The sequence below is a fragment of the Drosophila sechellia genome, chromosome 3L (genome assembly GCF_004382195.2).
Source record: "Drosophila sechellia strain sech25 chromosome 3L, ASM438219v1, whole genome shotgun sequence".
NCBI lineage: Eukaryota > Metazoa > Arthropoda > Insecta > Diptera > Drosophilidae > Drosophila > Drosophila sechellia.
In genome coordinates this window covers 7533579-7561265 of record NC_045951.1, presented here as the reverse complement: position 1 = coordinate 7561265, position 27687 = coordinate 7533579, and the positions used below count along the sequence as shown (strand labels likewise).

Below are 27687 nucleotides of genomic sequence, written 5' to 3'. Positions count from 1 at the left end.
CAACCCAGATCAGTGTCATGTTCAGTGTGTCTTCTCATTGTGCCAAACGGTGTTCGTTCCGTTACCCTTTGTTCGATTTGCGTTTTTTTTATCGCTTTAGTTCGTTCTGATGATTTTCGATGATTTCGATTCGTATTTCAATTTCGATTTCGTGTTGAGCAAAAACAAACCCAAACAAAACAAACTTCGATTCAATTCTTGATTGAAAACCTATTTAATTGTTCTATAATTTCGTACTAATGCGTCATTGCATACGTGTGCACGCATTCCGTTCTGTTTTCTCAATCCATTGAAGGTGTGTTTCGGAAAAGGTCTCTAAAAGGTAACTAAAACTGACTCAAACGTCATAAATACTAAAATAAATAATACAAAAATTCAGAAATTCACAAACATGTATGAAGTTTCAAATTGAAACAGTTTACAAAATAAAATTGTTATTTGTTCATATTTAGTTGTTTCGTTCTATGCCAAACAAAACCAAATAAAATTTTAAGAATAGCAATATTATTGTGTTGCAAAATAAGGCATACAACCAAATCCAAGAAGCAAATTTGACAAAAGAAAATTTGAAAATTCTGCATATTTTATTTATGATAAATTCTCTTGTTAAGAAACTATTGCAAATATTTCAAACAATTTATTTTTCAACTTCTATGCCTTAAGTCCTTAAGTTCTTACTCCGTTCCCTTGAGTTCTTTGCTTTAAGTTGCCCCCATTGATTTCCTTCAGTTTCCTTGAGTTTTTCGCTTAAATTCGGGTTGCGCTGCGTCTTTGGGTTTACTATACCAGATGCTCAGGGTTAACTTTCTGTTTGGTGGGGTCTTTTCAAGGCCCCACTCGATCGGCAATGTTCTCTCAGCCAAGAAAACGCTTTCAGCTCAAAGCGGCTTAGTTTTTGAAGTAAGCAAACTTTCCAATTTACTTTTTCGAACCTTAAGCTTGTCATGCAAACGTCTTTGCCGCCTTCTCTTTCTCTCTGTCTAACCTCTCTCCCTCTAACATACAATAATATGAATTACCCAAGCGATTTTCTGACTGCACGCGGTTTGTTGCCAAATATATAACTAAACTGCACAATTTCATTAAAGAGTTTGTAGGTTTTGTAAGCTAAACTAAACGCCAACTAAAGTTGCTCTTTGGGCCATTGAAACCGTACTTAAAGCAAGGCCACCAGATCGTGCCAGATTAATTTGATTTATTCAGTTATTCAGTTACCGATTCGAATCTTATCCTTATTCCATTCTAACATATCATACTTGTTAAGGTTCTCAAGCTTTACGTTTCAATTTTGGTTAATTTTTTCGGTTGGAATGCCGTGCACCTGATTGTAGATTGTTTATCCGTTGTTTATTGAACGTTAACAGTTTGTGTTGGTTGATATTATTTCGTTTCAAAGAAAGCAGAACTATTATGTACATTGTTTCTTGTTTTAAGATGAAAAATCAAATAATTAAGAATGATCAATTTCGAATTTCTACTGTTTGTGGCACCAAAGAGAACTTTTCTGAAACCGAATAAGTGTCAACTATTGAGAAAGAAACTAAAGTCAAGCGATCGCTGTGGCAAGTTCAATAATATCATACAACAAACGGTGTTTTGTTAATATATAAAATATAAACATATAAAATAAATATCAATAAGTTGACGATTCTTTTATACATTCCTATTCAATTACGTTTCGGTTACTATAATTTGTATAATGATTTGATTCCATTTCGTTGGATCTTTTGTTGATTTGAACACATTTACAACAAGTAACACGTGACACGCTCACTTATTTTCCATTCAAAAGAAGCCAAAAATTAGTTTTTTCCAAAGTATTAAGCATGTTGTTTCGAAACGGCTTCAACGTAAGCGCAACAAGTACCCTAGTACTCGTACCTCTGTAAATGCTACAGCCCTTACAAATTAACCAAATATATGCTTGAAATCAAAGTGCCTCATAAGCTCACACACCCCACACACACTACACTCTTTTTTGACATTCAACAGACTCCACCTATATCATTACACTCATGCCATGCCATAGATAACCACTAAATACTAAATACTATATCTAATACTTATCGCTAAATACGATTTTAATACTATACCATAAACTATATACAATAAAACTTTTCAATACTACTCCTATTCCATCTAATTGCTTTGTAATTAACACACAATCGTAATTCTCTCTGAAAACGTTTTTGGGTTGAGTTTATGGTTTCGTTTGAGAAATTAGTTCAACTATTTTGGAATTAATTCAATATTTATCTGCTAATGAGACAACAGTAGAGATTTTCAAGAGTTTTTACATACATATATGTAGTCTATGCGTAAACACCATTTTCCAAGGCGTGAGACCTGCAATTGAACGTTTCCGTACTCCATCTAACTAATCCATCGCCAGGCGGACCATCTCGTGCTCAATGGGAAGATGTCACCGGTTCCACGCCCTTGACATTTGTCAATGACTGCGTCTCCTTTACGACCACAGTATCAGCTCGTTTCTGGCTGATGGATTGCCGCAACATTTCGGATGCCACCAAAATGGCCACTGAACTGTACAAGTTAGTGTTTGCTGCTCTGGACCTTAAGTAGTTCCTTGCTAAATTTCTGAATCTTCAAACACAGGGAAGTCATCCATGTGCCGTTTATTGCCAAGTTTGTGGTATTCGCCAAGAAGGTGGAACCATTCGAAGCTAGACTCCGGGTCTTTTGCATGACCGACGATCGTGAGGACAAAACTCTGGAAAAGCATGAGCTCTACACGGAAGTGGCCAAGAGCCGTGATGTCGAGGTCCTCGAGGGCAAGCCGCAGTACATCGAGATGGCTGGCAATCTGGTTCCAGTGACCAAATCTGGCGACCAGCTCCAGGTGCAATTCAAGGCCTTCCGAGAGAACCGCCTACCGTTCACAGTACGAGTCAAGGATCAACATGCCGACATTGTTGGACGCACTTTGTTCATGAAGGAACCGAAGGTGGCCAAGGGCGAGCCACCGCAACAGCCCATCTGTATCCTGAACATCGTTCTTCCGGAGGCTGTAATTCCGGATTCCACGACCGCCTTTTCGGACCGCGTCACCTCCGCCTACAGGACCTCAATGTTTAGCTTGAGCAAGCATCAAAATGACCATTACATTGGCGACATCCGCATCGTCGATCTATCCAACCTGTTGGGTAAGGATTGGATTCAGCTGGCCCCGGAGATTGGCATCAATGGGGAGGAGATCGATGAGATCATCAACCAAAACACAGATAGCATTGCCAGGCAGGCGCAGAGCATGATTCGCCTGTATAAGGACAAACCTAACTACGATATTCTTTCGCTGGAAACGGCACTCAAAAACATTGGACGAGACGACATCATGAAAAAGTGCAAGAGTGGACGACTATCGCATTCGCGTGAATTCGACGAGGCGGACCTTATGAAAAACTCGGAGTCCGTGGAGGAACTGGTTCGCAGGGAAAGTAAGTATGAATTGAAATGTGTTAAAAATGTGCATGATGATCGGTTGCTTCGCATGCTTTTAACCCATAGTGTCAAACGTGTTTGGAATAACCCTTTAAGTTCTCCCCTCAGGCAAGCGAATCCAGCAAATTAACGAACGCGAAGAAGTCAAATACTCTGCCGAGGAGAAGGAAGTCGAGGAATCGGAGTCTGATGAAGAAGCTGCCAAGCGAACAGTAGCCGAACGGCGGGAAAAGATTGTTAAGCGTCTGTCCATCGAACGATCAATTCCTGCCTCCACTCAGAAAAAAGAGATCACCCGCGAAATAACCGAAATCAAGCGTAAGAGTCTAATCGAGGACAAGAAGGCTCATCATGAGTCCGAAATTCTGATGCAACTGCCTGCCGATAACGTGATTATCAAGACAACAACTGTTCCCGACCAAGTCATTAAGATGAAGATGGGCAAGATGGACTCAACCGAGGTAAGCAAGAGCGAGTTCGACAAGGAACTTACGCACAAGTTCAAGACATCCGGACGTAGCTCAGAGGAGGAAGACCAGCCATCGTCACCAGATCAGACTGACAAGATTGTCCAGGACATTAGTGCTGCCGAAAAGAAGGAGAAGGATGGCGTGACCTTCAGCCGAGTGACGACAATAACACGCCAAGAGGCCCGCGACATTACCGAAGACTTCTTAGAGATTGAGAAGCGCAGCCAGCTCCCGGCAACTTCCACAACCGCAACAGTTCATGAGAAGTTCGTTGAGGAGATCAAGGAGAAGACCAGCCCTCTGGCTTCAGTGCCGCAAGAAACAGTCAAGGAGGTGCAACAAGTCATCAGCGAGGTGACCGAAATAGCCAGCAAGAAGGTTGAAAACATTATTAGCTCCTTTGAGAGTAGCAAGTCTGTGGATGCTACTCCCGTTCTGCCCACACAGCCGTCTGTCGAATCATCGAAGGTTAGCGAGACCATTAAAAACCTAGAGGATTCAAAGGCCGTGCCTGCGGAGCAAGTGAAGACTGTCCAGGTTATCGAGAGCTCAAGTATTGAGGAGACAATTGCTGAATTTGAAGCCAAGAAGGTCAAATATGACTTCCATGGCGGTGAGCCCAAAACACAGATCCCAAAGTTCACGCGGAAGCCTAGCGATGACTCGATGAAGCCTACCGCAGCTCCACGTGCTACAGTTGAATCCGAAACTGAATCGGTCATTGAGACTAAGGTTGAAAAACCGATCTCAAAGATACCAGTCAAGACAATACCAACCGAAGCTCAGAAGGTTAGCGAAGTAGATGCACGTAAGATTACTCAAGACTTCCTCCAGTGTGAGAAACTGGCGGCCGAACCCAAGCCATCGCCAGCAGCCAGCAAGATACCCAAGGTGGAGCCGAGGAAATCTGTGGATAAGCAGGTCGATCGGGAATCAAAAGTATTGGATGATGTTGTGGCCTCTACGGCCACCATTATGACCGCCGGACTGGGAGGTGAGCAGCTCAAAGATCAACTCGTCGATCACTCTGAAATTATCGCCAAATCCGAAACAGTCGCCGAAAAGGTAACCGAACTGCTTGACACATTCCACAAGATCGAGGAGAAGGTCACCAAATCTGAAAAGACCTCGGAAATATCGAGCAAAGTGGAGGAACTAGTTAAAATCGAGGACAAACCTCTCTCACAAGTTCAACCCAAGGAGGACAAGGTGGCGGAAAAGGTTGCTGAAGTTATCGAAACATTCCACAAAATCGAGGAGCAGATCACCACTGCCGATGCCCGCCAGCTCACTCGTGATTTCCTGAGCATGGAGCAACAAAACCAATTGCCGAGCATGCCACAAGCTGCTGAGAAGCCCCTTGAATCTAGTTTGACATCCACAAGTGCTTCGGAACCAGAATCAATAGTCACAGTGAAGCCATCACCCCCAGCGAGTAAGATACCTGTAGTGGAACCCAGGAAAATCGTTTTCGACGAATCTACAAAGCCTCTGATCGAGACTGAGCCATTGAAGACCACTGAAAAGAAGCCTCTTAATGAGCGACAACAAACCGCTGATTTCTTAAGCATGGAGCAACAAACCCAGCTGGTCTCTGAGCCTGCCAAATCGTTGGTGGAAGAGGTGATGAAGTCCGCCGAGCAAATGGTGGAGCAACCAAAACAGAAAAAGCCCCTGAATGAGCGACAACTTACAGAGGACTTCCTGCTTATGGAACAGCAGACACAACTGCCTTCAGACATTGTTAAGCCAACGGATAAGCTGATCGATGGTATTGAGTCTGCAGCGCCGGTTGGAGATGAAGCATCACCGTTCCACACGCCCAAGCTGACCACCAGTGTGGTGACACAGGAGCCACAGCAACTGGCGAGCGAATATGACAGTGACACTTTCGGCAAACAGGCCACCATGCCGTTAGGAGACTCACAGATGGACCAGGGACTCACTGCACCAGTATCCATGGAGCCACGAAAGTCACTGACCGATGCCGAGTTCTGCAAATCGGTGGGCGAAACAATCACCAAGAAGATGAGTGTGGGAGTGATTGAAATAAGTGATGAGCTCAAGAAAATTGGTACGTTTCCCAGAGTTTTCTTTAAGTTATTATCTAGTCTTACCTAATTTTTCGACGCAGAGAGCGAAATCCCACATTCCCAGACTCCTCCACCAACACCGAGTGACAACAAAACCGACAAGCAGAACGAAGAGCCAGAACTGATCAGCTTGGAACGTGGTAAGTTGGTGTGTTGGTAACAATAATGCTTCGATATATACAAAAATTTGAAAATAGATTACCTGACCGACACTGTGACCACCCTGCACACAACTACAGAGTCGACCCTCGAACGCGTTTCTGCCATTACCAAAATTGGTAAGTGCAAGTCCTGAAATGGGTGGCTGCCTCTATGCTCAATTTCTATGCAATTTGTAATTGTTATGTAAACTTACTTTATATATTTTTTATTTTTGCCTTTTTCGGTAAAAGAATATAAGTCTGTTACCATAATTTTTATACACCCCTTCTTTTCATTTGAATCTTTTCATTTACAGTTTTGCCACATTCCGTAGTGTTCCTTGAAATATTTTTCTGTTTTATCCCATTTCGGTACTACTCTTCTCTGTTCCTCTACATTCCATCTTGATTTAAGTCAAAAGGCTTTTTGTATGCAAAGTACCATTCAACCATTAAACGATTGCGATCTAAAAACCGTTAGTTAGTTAATTGTATTTGTAAAAAAAAAACGACTGGCAAACTGCTACTGTGTGTATCTTAATTAAAAAAGTCTATAAGTGCGGCAGTAAGAGTGCCATAAATCGAAAATTAAAAGGGATATCCCAATCCTAAGATAACAAACAACAAACTGAAGCGCAATGAATGAATATGGCCACGAAATCACGCAGATACTTGTACCAAAGCAAATGTAGCTAAGTTTCCCGATAATCCAATTACGTTAACACTGACGAAAGGTCGCAGAAACATGGCTAATTGTTTGTCTGGCGCCGTTCTGCGCAGTGAATGCATAACATTCGGTGGTGTCATTGTCAGTGGGGCATTCAATAGATAGATCGAATCACGGATCGATATTCGTTAGCAACTTTAACTTTTTCCCCAAACGCTCTCCAATCGCGGATATTTTCCTGTTGACCGAAGAAAGCCTATTAGTCCATTAGCCCTCGAAAGGCATCCACAGTTAATAGTATTTTCCGTGTGGTTCCTTATATAAGTATAGTCTATCCAATCCACCGCAGGGTGGTGAAAAACTGAGACTAGCGCCCTTATGTCATAGGGCGCGGGGGCAAAAAGCTGGCAAAACCCACACGGTGGCGTATACTTAATTTAATTTGCCTCTGGCATTCTTCCAGTACAGCGATAGCCGCGCATTTCGGGCAGATTTAGTCACGAATTTGAATTTCCCAAGTACGCGCGATTCAGAATTTAAACAGAGTAACGTAAAAGTGAGGACTACACCCATAACATATTGAATTGGATTGCAGTTATTTGAAAAATATTTAAAAAAAATAGTGTGCTGATTTGTGATTGTGATTCATTCAATGCGAAACGGAATAAACTATTCACATAAACTTAACAATACTCTAAAGTAACATTAAGTCTATTGTATTTTAATGGTAAGTTCTCATGTATAATTACAATCAATTTGAAAAGTTGCCACAGCTTCAGGTCCTATGTCTATACATCTATGATGGGTATCGGTTTCTGATAGGTCTGTCTCATTGTTGTCCTCTCAACTATCATGGTATAATAATTACGTTTGCAATTACAAATATTTAAGCAATTGAGTTTATGTTTTTCAATGAACTACTGCAAGCTACAGTTTAAATAATTCGATTTGTGTTCAACCTATGTAATAACCTTGTTTACTATACTCGTACTCAATCGGCCTATAGAATATATCTATAGCTAAGCCAAATATGCAATACTACATATATTAACATTCGTTTAGCAATTACTAAGATTTTTTTCATTAAGATAAACACTTTTGGCATACTTTTGGATTTCCGAAATTGTAAAAAAAAAACCAAATTGAAACCTCACCCATATTGGGATCAGCAAGGAGCTGGACGTCCTCCACCCGGCTATTGATCTCCATATGAGGATTTATCGAAGAACACTCCAGTGAACCACCATGGCCTTCAGTTTGCAATGTTTATGTTTAATTTGTTTTTCGCAAATAATTATGTGTTCTGTTGCTTTTCGTAACTTTATCAAACCTTAACGAAAAAGCATATACTTACCATAAATATATATCGATAATAGTGTACTTTACCTGAATGTTAAGTCGATTCATAACCAGATCTCACTGTAGTACTCCTATGCAGCATAAACAACTCGTATTCGTACTCTTTTGTCATTATTTGCGAATTTTATAACAGCCACAATTGTAATAGCCTCACTGTATAATCAACATTTGATTTGTTTGCACCCAGACCCACCAACCCAGCGCGCTTTTTAAATGTATTTGATTGTTTATAGAGCTCATTAAATATACGAGTATGTGACATATGATGTCGTGGCTTGATCCAAATCTTGCAATACTAGATAATTTTGCTTTTTGATTTCATAATCAACATAAACATTGCTTAAATATTTGCAAATCAAAAACATGCAAACGTAATTCGCTAAGATCAGCTCTTGAATTTTACTCGAAGCCTTGAATCTTGTGCAGCATCCAAACAAGCAGAAATGGACCCAATAATCCACGACCTCATATGCAGCATCTAAACGTATGTGCCTGAATGAAGCTAAGCTTATCTCAATCCCAGTTCAAGTTGGGTCGGTTCAGCTAAGCTCCATCTGGAATTTGGCATCTGTTAATTGCGAAACAGAAATTTTAATTGCGCTTCTCAACAAAGTACTAAAGCATAAGCATTAAGTGCATGTTTGTGCCTGCTGCTGGGTTTTTGGCGTAAAGCTTGTAGCAAGAATTTACCCATATATACCAGCCTCTATGAAGGTGTGAATATATGTCGGCAACTTGATTGCACTCTGTATATAGACTAATCCATCATAAAAATGAAAATATGGTTTAATCGAAATTGGTGTTAATTGTGTTTATATTGCTTGTTTTTACTCTACTTTACTCTCCTAACCAAACCCCAATTCGCCATCCCCGGAATGCCTCAAACAGAGCACTTCAGTGTTCATAATGTAAAATCCGAAACCTTTACAAGAACAGATGAACCTGATAAGCTGCTCCATAGTGTGGTAGCTCCCCCCGATATTCAGAAATTGTACTCACAAGACACTACCTCATTTACAGAAATGAGTACAAGTAGTCAAACACCGAAGATGACAACAACGACGACCATGACAGCACAAATAGATCGCACCAAAGTAGATTTGACTATTCCTGGGCAAGATCAGCAAAAACACAAGGATCTGAAGGAGCAGTCCGCAGTAGTTGTAGATGCAAAAACAGAGGCAGAGAAGACCGCCAGTGATAGGGAGTATTTAGAAGAAATTATGGGCTGTGGTGATGTCAGACGCAAGATCATGCGTTTGGAGAGCAGTTGCAGCACAGAATCATTGGAGTCGGTGGGAAAGTCATCCACTGTGACACCCAAATATATAGGCGACAATGTGCCAGTGGTGCGAGAGGTGGTGCAGAGTATGGAGGATAAGATCTGCAGTACAGTGGTGTCGGCCATTCCGTTTACCGTGCAAAAACGCAAGCCCCATGAAGATGACAAGGAACCCAATGTAGTAGAACTAGAAAAGCAAATACTTACGCCAGCACATTTGGCCCTGGAAAAGATATTCAAATGTGAACCACCCTCTGAGGTTGTAAAAATTTCACCCATCGAGGCCATGTCTCTTGGCCTTAAAGAGATTGATGAAGAGGTTTGTGAAAAAGTTTGTGAGAAGCGCAAGTCCTTTGTGGTAGCTGAAGACTTATGTGAAACGGAAAAGACTTTAACTGAACAGGTAATAGATTTAAATAGGCAAGTAGACCAGGTACCTGAAAGGGTTTTTACTGAGACTATTGAAAGGCATTTAGACTTAGAAGATAGGGATGTCATTGAGGCGTTACCAAAGGTTAAGGAAGTTGTGCAGGACATTGAACGTAAATATCCTGCGGCTAGCTTAGAGGCCAAACCTTTCAGTCCACGCAAGCGCACAACCCCAGACCGTAAGGTTGATGTTTCGTCCTTAGAGCAGCAGATTTTAACCGACGCCGATCTGATTTTAGATGGTTTAGGCTCTAAGTGTGTACCAGAACAAAAGGTACAGTCGCCCATTTTTGCATCGAACAAGGCAAGCAGTAGTATTGAAAATCTAGAAGATATTTGCGAAAAGAAATGCTCAAAGCGCACAATCTCAGATATGGCAAAGGTCTTTGAAAGGCAAGAAGACCCAACAACTATGCCATCTATTAAAAATGTGAAGTCGACAACTACCAAGTTCCTAGAGTGCGAGTCAGGGAAGTTCGCTATTACAGAAAGTATTCAGGATATTACTACCAAGGGTAGTTTAAATGAAGAAGTAGCTGCGATTGAAAAAGGTCAAATTAGATTTTTAAAAGATTGTGATACACACGAATTTCCAATAGAAACGAATTTGGAAACAAAATTCGTAGAATTTCCAAAAATTTCACACACCCTCGAACGATTACATTCCATTTCGAAGACTGACATTGCTGATACAAAGAAAATCGTCCACGAATCTAGTGAATTTAAATCAAAAATAGATAAACTCGTGCACAAGACAGCGCAAGCAGATAACCAAAATCCTGACAAAATTAAGTTTCTTTCTCAGGACAATTTCGATGAACTTCAAACACAAAAGAGCTTGACCTCTGAACTTGTTACAATGACTGATAAATTTCCACCTGAAGGGAAATCTTATTTAGGTAAGGAACCAATTGAAAGCGAAAGCGACGAGGAACTGGACAATTTAAACAAAAAATGCAAGCTTCAGCTCTTATCAAAAATTGAACAGTCATCTTTTATTGATACAACCGAGATCGTCAAGAGTACTGAAAAAAGAGATATAACCAAATTTCCAACGGCAAACGATAGTCAAGGTGAGATGTTTAGCAAATCAGGAGCCACACTTAAAAAACCATCAGGGGGAAAAACAGACTGCATTCACTCAACTGAAACAATATCTTCTGTAACAGCTAGTGGGGTTAAATCTCCCCTCCATCCGGAGGAAAAACCAAAGTCGCCTGAGAAGAAAGACGAACAGGTCCTAGCTAAACCAGACGACAGTTCCAAGTCGGTCGTTGAGACTGATAAGCCCAGTCCTAAAGAATATTCGGACGATGAAACCGATGACGAAATAGATATTCCCAAGCCACAAGACAAGCCTATTAGCCACCCAACTTCTTTGGTAACTGGTGTTCCAGGTGGTGGGGTTAAATCTCCTCTCCATTCTGAGGAAAAACCAAAGTCGCCTGAGAAGAAAGACGGAAATGTCCTAGATAAACCAGACGACAGTTCCAAGTCGGTCGTTGAGACTGATAAGCCCAGTCCTAAAGAATATTCGGACGATGAAACCGATGACGAAATAGATTTTCCCAAGCCTCAAGACAAGCCTCTTAGGGAAGCAACTCCATCAGTGACACCCTTCACTACTATCCCTGACGTAAAGGCCAGAGATGTTATTTCCTTCAAGGCAGAAGAAAGTTCAACAACAGTTCAAACAACTATTAAGTTAGCAAGCACTAGTATAACAACAGAGGATACCAAGATAGTTAAACCGACTGATTCGCTTTCACAATTGAAAGACGATAAGATCCCAACCTCAGTAGGAGACAAGGCACCAAAAGAGTCAGTAAAGCCTATGTTAAAAGAGTATTCGGACGATGAAACTGATAACGAAATAGATATTCCCAAGCCACAAGACAAGCCTATTAGCCACCCAACTTCTTTGGTAACTGGTGTTACATGTGGTGGAGCTAAATCTCCTCTCCATTCTGAGGAAAAACCAAAGTCGCCTGAGAAGAAAGAAGGAAAGGTCCTAGATAAACCAGACGACAGTTCCAAGTCGGTCGTTGAGACTGATAAGCCCAGTCCTAAAGAATATTCGGACGATGAAACCGATGACGAAATAGATATTCCCAAGCCACAAGACAAGCCTCTTATGGAAGCAACTCCATCAGTGACACCCTTCACTACTATCCCTGACGTAAAGGCCAGAGATGTTATTTCCTTCAAGGCAGAAGAAAGTTCAACAACAGTTCAAACAACTATTAAGTTAGCAAGCACTAGTATAACAACAGAGGATACCAAGATAGTCAAACCGATTGATTCGCTTTCACAATTGAAAGACGACAAGATACCAACCTCAGTAGGAGACAAGGCACCAAAAGAGTCAGTAAAGCCTATGTTAAAAGAGTATTCGGACGATGAAACTGATGACGAAATAGATATTCCCAAGCCACAAGACAAGCCTATTAGACACCCAACTTCTTTGGTAACTGGTGTTCCAGGTGGTGGGGTCAAATCTCCTCTCCATTCTGAGGAAAAACCAAAGTCGCCTGAGAAGAAAGACGAAAAGGTCCTAGCTAAACCAGACGACAGTTCCAAGTCGGTCCTTGAGACTGATAAGCCCAGTCCTAAAGAATGTTCGGACGATGAAACCGATGACGAAATAGATATTCCCAAGCCACAAGACAAGCCTATTAGCCATCCAATTTCTTTGGTAACTGGTGTTACAGGTGGTGGGGTTAAATCTCCCCTCCATCCTGAGGAAAAACCAAAGTCGCCTGAGAAAAAAGACGAAAAGGTCCTAGCTAAACCAGACGACAGTTCCAAGTCGGTCCTTGAGACTGATAAGCCCAGTCCTAAAGAATGTTCGGACGATGAAACCGATGACGAAATAGATATTCCCAAGCCACAAGACAAGCCTATTAGCCATCCAATTTCTTCGGTAACTGGTGTTACAGGTGGTGGGGTTAAATCTCCCCTCCATCCTGAGGAAAAACCAAAGTCTCCTGAGAAAAAAGACGAAAAGGTCCTATCTAAATCAGACGACAGTTCCAAGTCGGTCGTTGAGACTGATAAGCCCAGTCCTAAAGAATATTTGGACGATGAAACCGATGACGAAATAGATTTTCCCAAGCCTCAAGACAAGCCTTTAAGGGAAGCAACTCCATCAGTGACACCCTTCACTACAATCCCTGACGTAAAGGCCAGAGATGTTATTTCCTTCAAGGCAGAAGAAAGTTCAACAACAGTTCAAACAACTATTAAGTTAGCAAGCACTAGTATAACAACAGAGGATACCAAGATAGTTAAACCAATTGATTCGCTTTCACAATTGAAAGACGATAAGATCCCAACCTCAGTAGGAGACAAGGCACCAAAGGAGTCAGTAAAGCCTATGTTAAAAGAGTATTCGGACGATGAAACTGATAACGAAATAGATATTCCCAAGCCACAAGACAAGCCTATTAGCCACCCAACTTCTTTGGTAACTGGTGTTACAGGTGGTGGGGTTATGTCTCCTCTCCATTCTGAGGCAAAACCAAAGACGCCTGAGAAGAAAGACGAAAAGGTCCTAGCTAAACCAGACGACAGTTCCAAGTCGTTCGTTGAGACTGATAAGCCCAGTCCTAAAGAATATTCGGACGATGACGAAATAGACTTTCCCAAGCCACAAGAAAAGCCTATTAGCATCCCAACTTCTTTGGTAACTGGTGTTACAGGTGGTGGGGTTAAATCTCCTCTCCATACTGAGGAAAAACAAAAGTCGCCTGAGAAGAAAGACGAAAAGGTCCTAGCTAAACCAGACGACAGTTCCAAGTCGGTCGTTGAGACTGATAAGCCCAGTCCTAAAGAATATTCGGACGATGAAACTGATGACGAAATAGATATTCCCAAGCCACAAGACAAGCCTATTAGCCACCCAACTTCTTTGGTAACTGGTGTTACAGGTGGTGGGGTTAAATCTCCCCTCCATCCTGAGGAAAAACCAAAGTCGCCTGAGAAGAAAGACGAAAAGGTCCTAGCTAAACCAGACGACAGTTCCAAGTCGGTCGTTGAGACTGATAAGCCCAGTCCTAAAGAATATTTGGACGATGAAACCGATGACGAAATAGATTTTCCCAAGCCACAAGACAAGCCTATTAGGGAAGCAACTCCATCAGTGACACCCTTCACTACAATCCCTGACGTAAAGGCCAGAGATGTTATTGCCTTTAAGGCAGAAGAAAGTTCAACAACAGTTCAAACAACTATTAAGCCAGCAAGCACTAGTATAACAACAGAGAATACCAAGATAGTTAAACCAATTGATTCGCTTTCACAATTGAAAGACGATAAGATCCCAACCTCAGTAGGAGACAAGGCACCAAAGGAGTCAGTAAAGCCTATGTTAAAAGAGTATTCGGACGATGAACCTGATGACGAAATAGATATTCCCCAGCCACAAGACAAGCCTATTAGCCACCCAACATCTTTGGTAACTGGTGTTACAGGTGGTGGGGTTAAATCTCCCCTCCATCCTGAGGAAAAACCAAAGTCGCCTGAGAAAAAAGACGAAAAGGTCCTAGCTAAACCAGACGACAGTTCCAAGTCGGTCCTTGAGACTGATAAGCCCAGTCCTAAAGAATGTTCGGACGATGAAACCGATGACGAAATAGATATTCCCAAGCCACAAGACAAGCCTATTAGCCATCCAATTTCTTTGGTAACTGGTGTTACAGGTGGTGGGGTTAAATCTCCCCTCCATCCTGAGGAAAAATCAAAGTCGCCTGAGAAGAAAGACGAAAAGGTCCTAGCTAAACCAGACGACAGTTCCAAGTCGGTCGTTGAGACTGATAAGCCCAGTCCTAAAGAATATTCGGACGATGAAACCGATGACGAAATAGATATTCCCCAGCCACAAGACAAGCCTATTAGCCACCCAACATCTTTGGTAACTGGTGTTACAGGTGGTGGGGTTAAATCTCCCCTCCATCCTGAGGAAAAACCAAAGTCGCCTGAGAAAAAAGACGAAAAGGTCCTAGCTAAACCAGACGACAGTTCCAAGTCGGTCCTTGAGACTGATAAGCCCAGTCCTAAAGAATATTCGGACGATGAGACCGATGTCGAAATAGATATTCCCCAGCCACAAGACAAGCCTATTAGCCACCCAACATCTTTGGTAACTGGTGTTACAGGTGGTGGGGTTAAATCTCCTCTCCATTCTGAGGAAAAACCAAAGTCGCCTGAGAAGAAAGACGAAAAGGTCCTAGCTAAACCAGACGACAGTTCCCAGTCGGTCGTTGAGACTGATAAGCCCAGTCCTAAAGAATATTCGGACGATGAAACCTATGACGAAATAGATATTCCCAAGCCACAAGACAAGCCTATTAGCCACCCAACTTCTTTGGTAACTGGTGTTCCAGGTGGTGGGGTTAAATCTCCTCTCCATTCTGAGGAAAAACCAAAGTCGCCTGAGAAGAAGGACGAAAAGGTCCTAGCTAAACCAGACGACAGTTCCCAGTCGGTCGTTGAGACTGATAAGCCCAGTCCTAAAGAATATTCGGACGATGAAACCGATGACGAAATAGACTTTCCCAGGCCACAAGAAAAGACTATTAGCCACCCAACTTCTTTGGTAACTGGTGTTACAGGTGGTGGAGCTAAATCTCCTCTCCATTCTGAGGAAAAACCAAAGTCGCCTGAGAAGAAAGACGGAAAGGTCCTAGATAAACCAGACGACAGTTCCAAGTCGGTCGTTGAGACTGATAAGCCCAGTCCTAAAGAATATTCGGACGATGAAACCGATGACGAAATAGACTTTCCCAGGCCACAAGAAAAGACTATTAGCCACCCAACTTCTTTGGTAACTGGTGTTACAGGTGGTGGAGCTAAATCTCCTCTCTATTCTGAGGAAAAACCAAAGTCGCCTGAGAAGAAAGACGGAAAGGTCCTAGATAAACCAGACGACAGTTCCAAGTCGGTCGTTGAGACTGATAAGCCCAGTCCTAAAGAATATTTGGACGATGAAACCGATGACGAAATAGATTTTCCCAAGCCACAAGACAAGCCTATTAGGGAAGCAACTCCATCAGTGACACCCTTCACTACAATCCCTGACGTAAAGGCCAGAGATGTTATTGCCTTTAAGGCAGAAGAAAGTTCAACAACAGTTCAAACAACTATTAAGCCAGCAAGCACTAGTATAACAACAGAGAATACCAAGATAGTTAAACCAATTGATTCGCTTTCACAATTGAAAGACGATAAGATCCCAACCTCAGTAGGAGACAAGGCACCAAAGGAGTCAGTAAAGCCTATGTTAAAAGAGTATTCGGACGATGAACCTGATGACGAAATAGATATTCCCCAGCCACAAGACAAGCCTTTTAGCCACCCAACATCTTTGGTAACTGGTGTTACAGGTGGTGGGGTTAAATCTCCCCTCCATCCTGAGGAAAAACCAAAGTCGCCTGAGAAAAAAGACGAAAAGGTCCTAGCTAAACCAGACGACAGTTCCAAGTCGGTCCTTGAGACTGATAAGCCCAGTCCTAAAGAATGTTCGGACGATGAAACCGATGACGAAATAGATATTCCCCAGCCACAAGACAAGCCTATTAGCCACCCAACTTCTTTGGTAACTGGTGTTACAGGTGGTGGGTTTAAATCTCCCCTCCATCCTGAGGAAAAACCAAAGTCGCCTGAGAAGAAAGACGAAAAGGTCCTAGCTAAACCAGACGACAGTTCCAAGTCGGTCGTTGAGACTGATAAGCCCAGTCCTAAAGAATATTCGGACGATGAAACCGATGACGAAATAGATATTCCCCAGCCACAAGACAAGCCTATTAGCCACCCAACTTCTTTGGTAACTGGTGTTACAGGTGGTGGGTTTAAATCTCCCCTCCATCCTGAGGAAAAACCAAAGTCGCCTGAGAAGAAAGACGAAAAGGTCCTAGCTAAACCAGACGACAGTTCCAAGTCGGTCCTTGAGACTGATAAGCCCAGTCCTAAAGAATATTCGGACGATGAAACCGATGACGAAATAGATATTCCCCAGCCACAAGACAAGCCTATTAGCCACCCAACATCTTTGGTAACTGGTGTTACAGGTGGTGGGGTTATGTCTCCTCTCCATTCTGAGGAAAAACCAAAGTCGCCTGAGAAGAAAGACGAAAAGGTCCTAGCTAAACCAGACGACAGTTCCCAGTCGGTCGTTGAGACTGATAAGCCCAGTCCTAAAGAATATTCGGACGATGAAACCTATGACGAAATAGATATTCCCAAGCCACAAGACAAGCCTATTAGCCACCCAACTTCTTTGGTAACTGGTGTTCCAGGTGGTGGGGTTAAATCTCCTCTCCATTCTGAGGAAAAACCAAAGTCGCCTGAGAAAAAAGACGAAAAGGTCCTAGCTAAACCAGACGACAGTTCCAAGTCGGTCGTTGAGACTGATAAGCCCAGTCCTAAAGAATATTCGGACGATGAAACCGATGACGAAATAGATATTCCCAAGCCACAAGACAAGCCTCTTAGGGAAGCAACTCCATCAGTGACACCCTTCACTACTATCCCTGACGTAAAGGCCAGAGATGTTATTGCCTTTAAGGCAGAAGAAAAATCAACAACAGTTCAAACAACTATTAAGTTAGCAAGCACTAGTATAACAACAGAGGATACCAAGATAGTTAAACCGACTGATTCGCTTTCACAATTGAAAGACGATAAGATCCCAACCTCAGTAGGAGACAAGGCACCAAAAGAGTCAGTAAAGCCTATGTTAAAAGAGTATTCGGACGATGAAACTGATAACGAAATAGATATTCCCAAGCCACAAGACAAGCCTATTAGCCACCCAACTTCTTTGGTAACTGGTGTTACAGGTGGTGGGGTTAAATCTCCTCTCCATCCTGAGGAAAAACAAAAGTCGCCTGAAAAGAAAGACGAAAAGGTCCTAGCTAAACCAGATGACAGTTCCAAGTCGCACTTTGAGACTGATAAGCCCAGTCCCAGAGAATATTCGGCCGATGAAACCGATGACGAAATAGATATTCCCAAGCCACAAGACAAGCCTATTAGCCATCCAACTTCCTTGGTAACTGGTGTTACAGGTGGTGGGGTTAAATCTCCTCTCCATCCTGAGGAAAAACAAAAGTCGCCTGAAAAGAAAGACGAAAAGGTCCTAGCTAAACCAGATGACAGTTCCAAGTCGCACTTTGAGACTGATAAGCCCAGTCCCAGAGAATATTCGGCCGATGAAACCGATGACGAAATAGATATTCCCAAGCCACAAGACAAGCCTATTAGCCATCCAACTTCCTTGGTAACTGGTGTTACAGGTGGTGGGGTTAAATCTCCCCTCCATCCTGAGGAAAAACCAAAGTCGCCTGAGAAGAAAGACGAAAAGGTCCTAGCTAAACCAGACGACAGTTCCAAGTCGGTCCTTGAGACTGATAAGCCCAGTCCTAAAGAATATTCGGACGATGAAACCGATGACGAAATAGATATTCCCCAGCCACAAGACAAGCCTATTAGCCACCCAACATCTTTGGTAACTGGTGTTACAGGTGGTGGGGTTAAATCTCCCCTCCATCCTGAGGAAAAACCAAAGTCGCCTGAGAAAAAAGACGAAAAGGTCCTAGCTAAACCAGACGACAGTTCCAAGTCGGTCCTTGAGACTGATAAGCCCAGTCCTAAAGAATATTCGGACGATGAAACCGATGACGAAATAGATATTCCCCAGCCACAAGACAAGCCTATTAGCCACCCAACATCTTTGGTAACTGGTGTTACAGGTGGTGGGGTTATGTCTCCTCTCCATTCTGAGGAAAAACCAAAGTCGCCTGAGAAAAAAGACGAAAAGGTCCTAGCTAAACCAGACGACAGTTCCAAGTCGGTCCTTGAGACTGATAAGCCCAGTCCTAAAGAATATTCGGACGATGAAACCGATGACGAAATAGATATTCCCCAGCCACAAGACAAGCCTATTAGCCACCCAACATCTTTGGTAACTGGTGTTACAGGTGGTGGGGTTATGTCTCCTCTCCATTCTGAGGAAAAACCAAAGTCGCCTGAGAAGAAAGACGAAAAGGTCCTAGCTAAACCAGACGACAGTTCCCAGTCGGTCGTTGAGACTGATAAGCCCAGTCCTAAAGAATATTCGGACGATGAAACCTATGACGAAATAGATATTCCCAAGCCACAAGACAAGCCTATTAGCCACCCAACTTCTTTGGTAACTGGTGTTCCAGGTGGTGGGGTTAAATCTCCTCTCCATTCTGAGGAAAAACCAAAGTCGCCTGAGAAGAAGGACGAAAAGGTCCTAGCTAAACCAGACGACAGTTCCCAGTCGGTCGTTGAGACTGATAAGCCCAGTCCTAAAGAATATTCGGACGATGAAACCGATGACGAAATAGACTTTCCCAAGCCACAAGACAAGCCTCTTAGGGAAGCAACTCCATCAGTGACACCCTTCACTACTATCCCTGACGTAAAGGCCAGAGATGTTATTGCCTTTAAGGCAGAAGAAAAATCAACAACAGTTCAAACAACTATTAAGTTAGCAAGCACTAGTATAACAACAGAGGATACCAAGATAGTTAAACCGACTGATTCGCTTTCACAATTGAAAGACGATAAGATCCCAACCTCAGTAGGAGACAAGGCACCAAAAGAGTCAGTAAAGCCTATGTTAAAAGAGTATTCGGACGATGAAACTGATAACGAAATAGATATTCCCAAGCCACAAGACAAGCCTATTAGCCACCCAACTTCTTTGGTAACTGGTGTTACAGGTGGTGGGGTTAAATCTCCTCTCCATCCTGAGGAAAAACAAAAGTCGCCTGAAAAGAAAGACGAAAAGGTCCTAGCTAAACCAGATGACAGTTCCAAGTCGCACTTTGAGACTGATAAGCCCAGTCCCAGAGAATATTCGGCCGATGAAACCGATGACGAAATAGATATTCCCAAGCCACAAGACAAGCCTATTAGCCATCCAACTTCCTTGGTAACTGGTGTTACAGGTGGTGGGGTTAAATCTCCCCTCCATCCTGAGGAAAAACCAAAGTCGCCTGAGAAGAAAGACGAAAAGGTCCTAGCTAAACCAGACGACAGTTCCAAGTCGGTCCTTGAGACTGATAAGCCCAGTCCTAAAGAATATTCGGACGATGAAACCGATGACGAAATAGATATTCCCCAGCCACAAGACAAGCCTATTAGCCACCCAACATCTTTGGTAACTGGTGTTACAGGTGGTGGGGTTAAATCTCCCCTCCATCCTGAGGAAAAACCAAAGTCGCCTGAGAAAAAAGACGAAAAGGTCCTAGCTAAACCAGACGACAGTTCCAAGTCGGTCCTTGAGACTGATAAGCCCAGTCCTAAAGAATATTCGGACGATGAAACCGATGACGAAATAGATATTCCCCAGCCACAAGACAAGCCTATTAGCCACCCAACATCTTTGGTAACTGGTGTTACAGGTGGTGGGGTTATGTCTCCTCTCCATTCTGAGGAAAAACCAAAGTCGCCTGAGAAGAAAGACGAAAAGGTCCTAGCTAAACCAGACGACAGTTCCCAGTCGGTCGTTGAGACTGATAAGCCCAGTCCTAAAGAATATTCGGACGATGAAACCTATGACGAAATAGATATTCCCAAGCCACAAGACAAGCCTATTAGCCACCCAACTTCTTTGGTAACTGGTGTTCCAGGTGGTGGGGTTAAATCTCCTCTCCATTCTGAGGAAAAACCAAAGTCGCCTGAGAAGAAGGACGAAAAGGTCCTAGCTAAACCAGACGACAGTTCCCAGTCGGTCGTTGAGACTGATAAGCCCAGTCCTAAAGAATATTCGGACGATGAAACCGATGACGAAATAGACTTTCCCAAGCCACAAGACAAGTCTATTAGGGAAGCTACTCCATCAGTGACACCCTTCACTACTATCCCTGACGTAAAGGCCAGAGATGTTATTGCCTTTAAGGCAGAAGAAAAATCAACAACAGTTCAAACAACTATTAAGTTAGCAAGCACTAGTATAACAACAGAGGATACCAAGATAGTTAAACCGATTGATTCGCTTTCACAATTGAAAGACGACAAGATCCCAACCTCAGTAGGAGACAAGGCACCAAAAGAGTCAGTAAAGCCTATGTTAAAAGAGTATTCGGCCGATGAAACTGATAACGAAATAGATATTCCCAAGCCACAAGACAAGCCTATTAGCCATCCAACTTCTTTGGTAACTGGTGTTACAGGTGGTGGGGTTAAATCTCCCCTCCATCCTGAGGAAAAACCAAAGTCGCCTGAGAAGAAAGACGAAAAGGTCCTAGCTAAACCAGACGACAGTTCCAAGTCGGTCGTTGAGACTGATAAGCCCAGTCCTAAAGAATATTCGGACGATGAAACCGATGACGAAATAGATATTCCCAAGCCACAAGACAAGCCTATTAGCCATCCAACTTCCTTGGTAACTGGTGTTACAGGTGGTGGGGCTAAATCTCCCCTCCATCCTGAGGAAAAACCAAAGTCGCCTGAGAAAAAAGACGAAAAGGTCCTAGCTAAACCAGACGACAGTTCCAAGTCGGTCCTTGAGACTGATAAGCCCAGTCCTAAAGAATATTCGGACGATGAAACTGATGACGAAATAGATATTCCCAAGCCACAAGACAAGCCTATTAGCCATCCAATTTCTTTGGCAACTGGTGTTACAGGTGGTGGGGCTAAATCTCCCCTCCATCCTGAGGAAAAACCAAAGTCGCCTGAGAAAAAAGACGAAAAGGTCCTAGCTAAACCAGACGACAGTTCCAAGTCGGTCCTTGAGACTGATAAGCCCAGTCCAAAAGAGTATTCTGACGAAACCGATGACGAAATAGATATTCCCAAGCCACAAGACAAGCCTATTAGCCATCCAACTTCTTTGGTAACTGGTGTTACAGGTGGTGGGGTTAAAACTCCTCTCCATTCTAAGGAAAAACCAAAGTCGCCTGAGAAGAAAGACGAAAGGGTCCTAGCTAAACCAGACGACAGTTCCAAGTCGGTCCTTGAGACTGATAAGCCCAGTCCTAAAGAATATTCGGACGATGAAACTGATGACGAAATAGATATTCCCAAGCCACAAGACAAGCCTATTAGCCACCACACTTCTTTGGTAACTGGTGTTACAGGTGGTGGGGTTAAATCTCCTCTCCATTCTGAGGAAAAACAAAAGTCGCCTGAGAAGAAAGACGAAAAGGTCCCAGCTAAACCAGACGACAGTTCCAAGTCGGTCCTTGAGACTGATAAGCCCAGTCCTAAAGAATATTCGGACGATGAAACTGATGACGAAATAGATATTCCCAAGCCACAAGACAAGTCTATTAGCCACCCAACTACTTTGGTAACTGGTGTTACAGGTGGTGGGGTTATTTCTCCTCTCCATTCTGAGGAAAAACAAAAGTCGCCTGAAAAGAAAGACGAAAAGGTCCTAGCTAAACCAGATGACAGTTCCAAGTCGCACTTTGAGACTGATAAGCCAAGTCCCAGAGAATATTCGGCCGATGAAACCGATGACGAAATAGATATTCCCAAGCCACAAGACAAGCCTATTAGCCATCCAACTTCCTTGGTAACTGGTGTTACAGGTGGTGGGGTTAAATCTCCCCTCCATCCTGAGGAAAAACCAAAGTCGCCTGAGAAGAAAGACGAAAAGGTCCTAGCTAAACCAGACGACAGTTCCAAGTCGGTCGTTGAGACTGATAAGCCCAGTCCTAAAGAATGTTCGGACGATGAAACCGATGACGAAATAGATATTCCCAAGCCACAAGACAAGCCTATTAGCCATCCAATTTCTTTGGTAACTGGTGTTACAGGTGGTGGGGTTAAATCTCCCCTCCATCCTGAGGAAAAATCAAAGTCGCCTGAGAAGAAAGACGAAAAGGTCCTAGCTAAACCAGACGACAGTTCCAAGTCGGTCCTTGAGACTGATAAGCCCAGTCCTAAAGAATATTCGGACGATGAAACTGATGACGAAATAGATATTCCCAAGCCACAAGACAAGCCTATTAGCCACCACACTTCTTTGGTAACTGGTCTTACAGGTGGTGGGGTTAAATCTCCTCTCCATTCTGAGGAAAAACCAAAGTCGCCTGAGAAGAAAGACGAAAAGGTCCTAGCTAAACCAGATGACAGTTCCAAGTCGGTCGTTGAGACTGACAAGCCCAGTCCTAAAGAATATTCGGACGATGAAACTGATGACGAAATAGATATTCCCAAGCCACAAGACAAGCCTATTAGCCACCACACTTCTTTGGTAACTGGTGTTACAGGTGGTGGGGTTAAATCTCCTCTCCATCCTGAGGAAAAACCAAAGTCGCCTGAGAAGAAAGACGAAAAGGTCCTAGCTAAACCAGACGACAGTTCCAAGTCGGTCGTTGAGACTGATAAGCCCAGTCCTAAAGAATATTCGGACGATGAAACCGATGACGAAATAGATATTCCCAAGCCACAAGACAAGCCTCTTAGGGAAGCAACTCCATCAGTGACACCCTTCACTACTATCCCTGACGTAAAGGCCAGAGATGTTATTGCCTTTAAGGCAGAAGAAAAATCAACAACAGTTCAAAAAACTATTAAGTTAGCAAGCACTAGTATAACAACAGAGGATACCAAGATAGTTAAACCGATTGATTCGCTTTCACAATTGAAAGACGATAAGATCCCAACCTCAGTAGGAGACAAGGCACCAAAAGAGTCAGTAAAGCCTATGTTAAAAGAGTATTCGGACGATGAAACTGATGACGAAATAGATATTCCCAAGCCACAAGACAAGCCTATTAGCCACCCAACTTCTTTGGTAACTGGTGTTACAGGTGGTGGGGCTAAATCTCCCCTCCATCCTGAGGAAAAACCAAAGTCGCCTGAGAAAAAAGACGAAAAGGTCCTAGCTAAACCAGACGACAGTTCCAAGTCGGTCCTTGAGACTGATAAGCCCAGTCCTAAAGAATATTCGGACGATGAAACTGATGACGAAATAGATATTCCCAAGCCACAAGACAAGCCTATTAGCCACCACACTTCTTTGGTAACTGGTGTTACAGGTGGTGGGGTTAAATCTCCTCTCCATTCTGAGGAAAAACCAAAGTCGCCTGAGAAGAAAGAAGAAAAGGTCCTAGCTAAACCAGATGACAGTTCCAAGTCGGTCCTTGAGACTGACAAGCCCAGTCCTAAAGAATATTCGGACGATGAAACTGATGACGAAATAGATATTCCCAAGCCACAAGACAAGTCTATTAGCCACCCAACTTCTTTGGTAACTGGTGTTACAGGTGGTGGGGTTATTTCTCCTCTCCATTCTGAGGAAAAACCAAAGTCGCCTGAAAAGAAAGACGAAAAGGTCCTAGCTAAACCAGATGACAGTTCCAAGTCGGTCGTTGAGACTGACAAGCCCAGTCCTAAAGAATATTCGGACGATGAAACCGATGACGAAATAGACTTTCCCAAGCCACAAGACAAGCCTATTAGCCACCCAACTTCTTTGGTAACTGGTGTTACAGGTGGTGGGGTTAAATCTCCTCTCCATCCTGAGGAAAAACCAAAGTCGCCTGAGAAGAAAGACGAAAAGGTCCTAGCTAAACCAGACGACAGTTCCAAGTCGGTCGTTGAGACTGATAAGCCCAGTCCTAAAGAATATTCGGACGATGAAACCGATGACGAAATAGATATTCCCAAGCCACAAGACAAGCCTCTTAGGGAAGCAATTCCATCAGTGACACCCTTCACTACTATCCCTGACGTAAAGGCCAGAGATGTTATTGCCTTTAAGGCAGAAGAAAAATCAACAACAGTTCAAACAACTATTAAGTTAGCAAGCACTAGTATAACAACAGAGGATACCAAGATAGTTAAACCGACTGATTCGCTTTCACAATTGAAAGACGATAAGATCCCAACCTCAGTAGGAGACAAGGCACCAAAAGAGTCAGTAAAGCCTATGTTAAAAGAGTATTCGGACGATGAAACTGATGACGAAATAGATATTCCCAAGCCACAAGACAAGCCTATTAGCCACCCAACATCTTTGGTAACTGGTGTTACAGGTGGTGGGGTTATGTCTCCTCTCCATTCTGAGGAAAAACAAAAGTCGCCTGAAAAGAAAGACGAAAAGGTCCTAGCTAAACCAGATGACAGTTCCAAGTCGCACTTTGAGACTGATAAGCCCAGTCCCAAAGAATATTCGGCCGATGAAACCGATGACGAAATAGACTTTCCCAAGCCACAAGACAAGTCTATTAGGGAAGCTACTCCATCAGTGACACCCTTCACTACTATCCCTGACGTAAAGGCCAGAGATGTTATTGCCTTTAAGGCAGAAGAAAAATCAACAACAGTTCAAAAAACTATTAAGTTAGCAAGCACTAGTATAACAACAGAGGATACCAAGATAGTTAAACCGATTGATTCGCTTTCACAATTGAAAGACGATAAGATCCCAACCTCAGTAGGAGACAAGGCACCAAAAGAGTCAGTAAAGCCTATGTTAAAAGAGTATTCGGACGATGAAACTGATGACGAAATAGATATTCCCAAGCCACAAGACAAGCCTATTAGCCACCCAACTTCTTTGGTAACTGGTGTTACAGGTGGTGGGGCTAAATCTCCCCTCCATCCTGAGGAAAAACCAAAGTCGCCTGAGAAAAAAGACGAAAAGGTCCTAGCTAAACCAGACGACAGTTCCAAGTCGGTCCTTGAGACTGATAAGCCCAGTCCTAAAGAATGTTCGGACGATGAAACCGATGACGAAATAGATATTCCCAAGCCACAAGACAAGCCTATTAGCCATCCAATTTCTTTGGTAACTGGTGTTACAGGTGGTGGGGTTAAATCTCCCCTCCATCCTGAGGAAAAATCAAAGTCGCCTGAGAAGAAAGACGAAAAGGTCCTAGCTAAACCAGACGACAGTTCCAAGTCGGTCCTTGAGACTGATAAGCCCAGTCCTAAAGAATATTCGGACGATGAAACTGATGACGAAATAGATATTCCCAAGCCACAAGACAAGCCTATTAGCCACCACACTTCTTTGGTAACTGGTCTTACAGGTGGTGGGGTTAAATCTCCTCTCCATTCTGAGGAAAAACCAAAGTCGCCTGAGAAGAAAGACGAAAAGGTCCTAGCTAAACCAGATGACAGTTCCAAGTCGGTCGTTGAGACTGACAAGCCCAGTCCTAAAGAATATTCGGACGATGAAACTGATGACGAAATAGATATTCCCAAGCCACAAGACAAGCCTATTAGCCACCACACTTCTTTGGTAACTGGTGTTACAGGTGGTGGGGTTAAATCTCCTCTCCATCCTGAGGAAAAACCAAAGTCGCCTGAGAAGAAAGACGAAAAGGTCCTAGCTAAACCAGACGACAGTTCCAAGTCGGTCGTTGAGACTGATAAGCCCAGTCCTAAAGAATATTCGGACGATGAAACCGATGACGAAATAGATATTCCCAAGCCACAAGACAAGCCTCTTAGGGAAGCAACTCCATCAGTGACACCCTTCACTACTATCCCTGACGTAAAGGCCAGAGATGTTATTGCCTTTAAGGCAGAAGAAAAATCAACAACAGTTCAAAAAACTATTAAGTTAGCAAGCACTAGTATAACAACAGAGGATACCAAGATAGTTAAACCGATTGATTCGCTTTCACAATTGAAAGACGATAAGATCCCAACCTCAGTAGGAGACAAGGCACCAAAAGAGTCAGTAAAGCCTATGTTAAAAGAGTATTCGGACGATGAAACTGATGACGAAATAGATATTCCCAAGCCACAAGACAAGCCTATTAGCCACCCAACTTCTTTGGTAACTGGTGTTACAGGTGGTGGGGCTAAATCTCCCCTCCATCCTGAGGAAAAACCAAAGTCGCCTGAGAAAAAAGACGAAAAGGTCCTAGCTAAACCAGACGACAGTTCCAAGTCGGTCCTTGAGACTGATAAGCCCAGTCCTAAAGAATATTCGGACGATGAAACTGATGACGAAATAGATATTCCCAAGCCACAAGACAAGCCTATTAGCCACCACACTTCTTTGGTAACTGGTGTTACAGGTGGTGGGGTTAAATCTCCTCTCCATTCTGAGGAAAAACCAAAGTCGCCTGAGAAGAAAGAAGAAAAGGTCCTAGCTAAACCAGATGACAGTTCCAAGTCGGTCCTTGAGACTGACAAGCCCAGTCCTAAAGAATATTCGGACGATGAAACTGATGACGAAATAGATATTCCCAAGCCACAAGACAAGTCTATTAGCCACCCAACTTCTTTGGTAACTGGTGTTACAGGTGGTGGGGTTATTTCTCCTCTCCATTCTGAGGAAAAACCAAAGTCGCCTGAAAAGAAAGACGAAAAGGTCCTAGCTAAACCAGATGACAGTTCCAAGTCGGTCGTTGAGACTGACAAGCCCAGTCCTAAAGAATATTCGGACGATGAAACCGATGACGAAATAGACTTTCCCAAGCCACAAGACAAGCCTATTAGCCACCCAACTTCTTTGGTAACTGGTGTTACAGGTGGTGGGGTTAAATCTCCTCTCCATCCTGAGGAAAAACCAAAGTCGCCTGAGAAGAAAGACGAAAAGGTCCTAGCTAAACCAGACGACAGTTCCAAGTCGGTCGTTGAGACTGATAAGCCCAGTCCTAAAGAATATTCGGACGATGAAACCGATGACGAAATAGATATTCCCAAGCCACAAGACAAGCCTCTTAGGGAAGCAATTCCATCAGTGACACCCTTCACTACTATCCCTGACGTAAAGGCCAGAGATGTTATTGCCTTTAAGGCAGAAGAAAAATCAACAACAGTTCAAACAACTATTAAGTTA

General features: G+C 43.1%; 2 protein-coding genes across 2 annotated transcripts in view; both read left to right on the top strand.

Moving 5' to 3' along the window:
• The window catches only part of LOC6611183, a 59980-nt gene that overhangs the window by 10612 nt on the left and 21681 nt on the right, over positions 1 to 27687 (top strand). The window contains exons 11-22 of the mRNA XM_032717965.1: positions 2393 to 2552; positions 2617 to 3455; positions 3568 to 6003; positions 6064 to 6162; positions 6220 to 6300; positions 9077 to 12078; positions 12175 to 12965; positions 13281 to 14040; positions 14332 to 15951; positions 16243 to 22146; positions 22249 to 24618; positions 24715 to 27615. Coding sequence (XP_032573856.1) covers positions 2393 to 2552; positions 2617 to 3455; positions 3568 to 6003; positions 6064 to 6162; positions 6220 to 6300; positions 9077 to 12078; positions 12175 to 12965; positions 13281 to 14040; positions 14332 to 15951; positions 16243 to 22146; positions 22249 to 24618; positions 24715 to 27615 — 20963 coding nt within the window. The remainder of the gene's footprint in view (positions 1 to 2392; positions 2553 to 2616; positions 3456 to 3567; positions 6004 to 6063; positions 6163 to 6219; positions 6301 to 9076; positions 12079 to 12174; positions 12966 to 13280; positions 14041 to 14331; positions 15952 to 16242; positions 22147 to 22248; positions 24619 to 24714; positions 27616 to 27687) is intronic.
• LOC116801076 overlaps positions 6718 to 27687 on the top strand; it is a 35110-nt gene continuing 14140 nt past the window's right edge. The window contains exon 1 of the transcript XR_004361763.1: positions 6718 to 7556. The gene's annotated coding sequence lies outside the window, so the exon portion shown is untranslated. The remainder of the gene's footprint in view (positions 7557 to 27687) is intronic.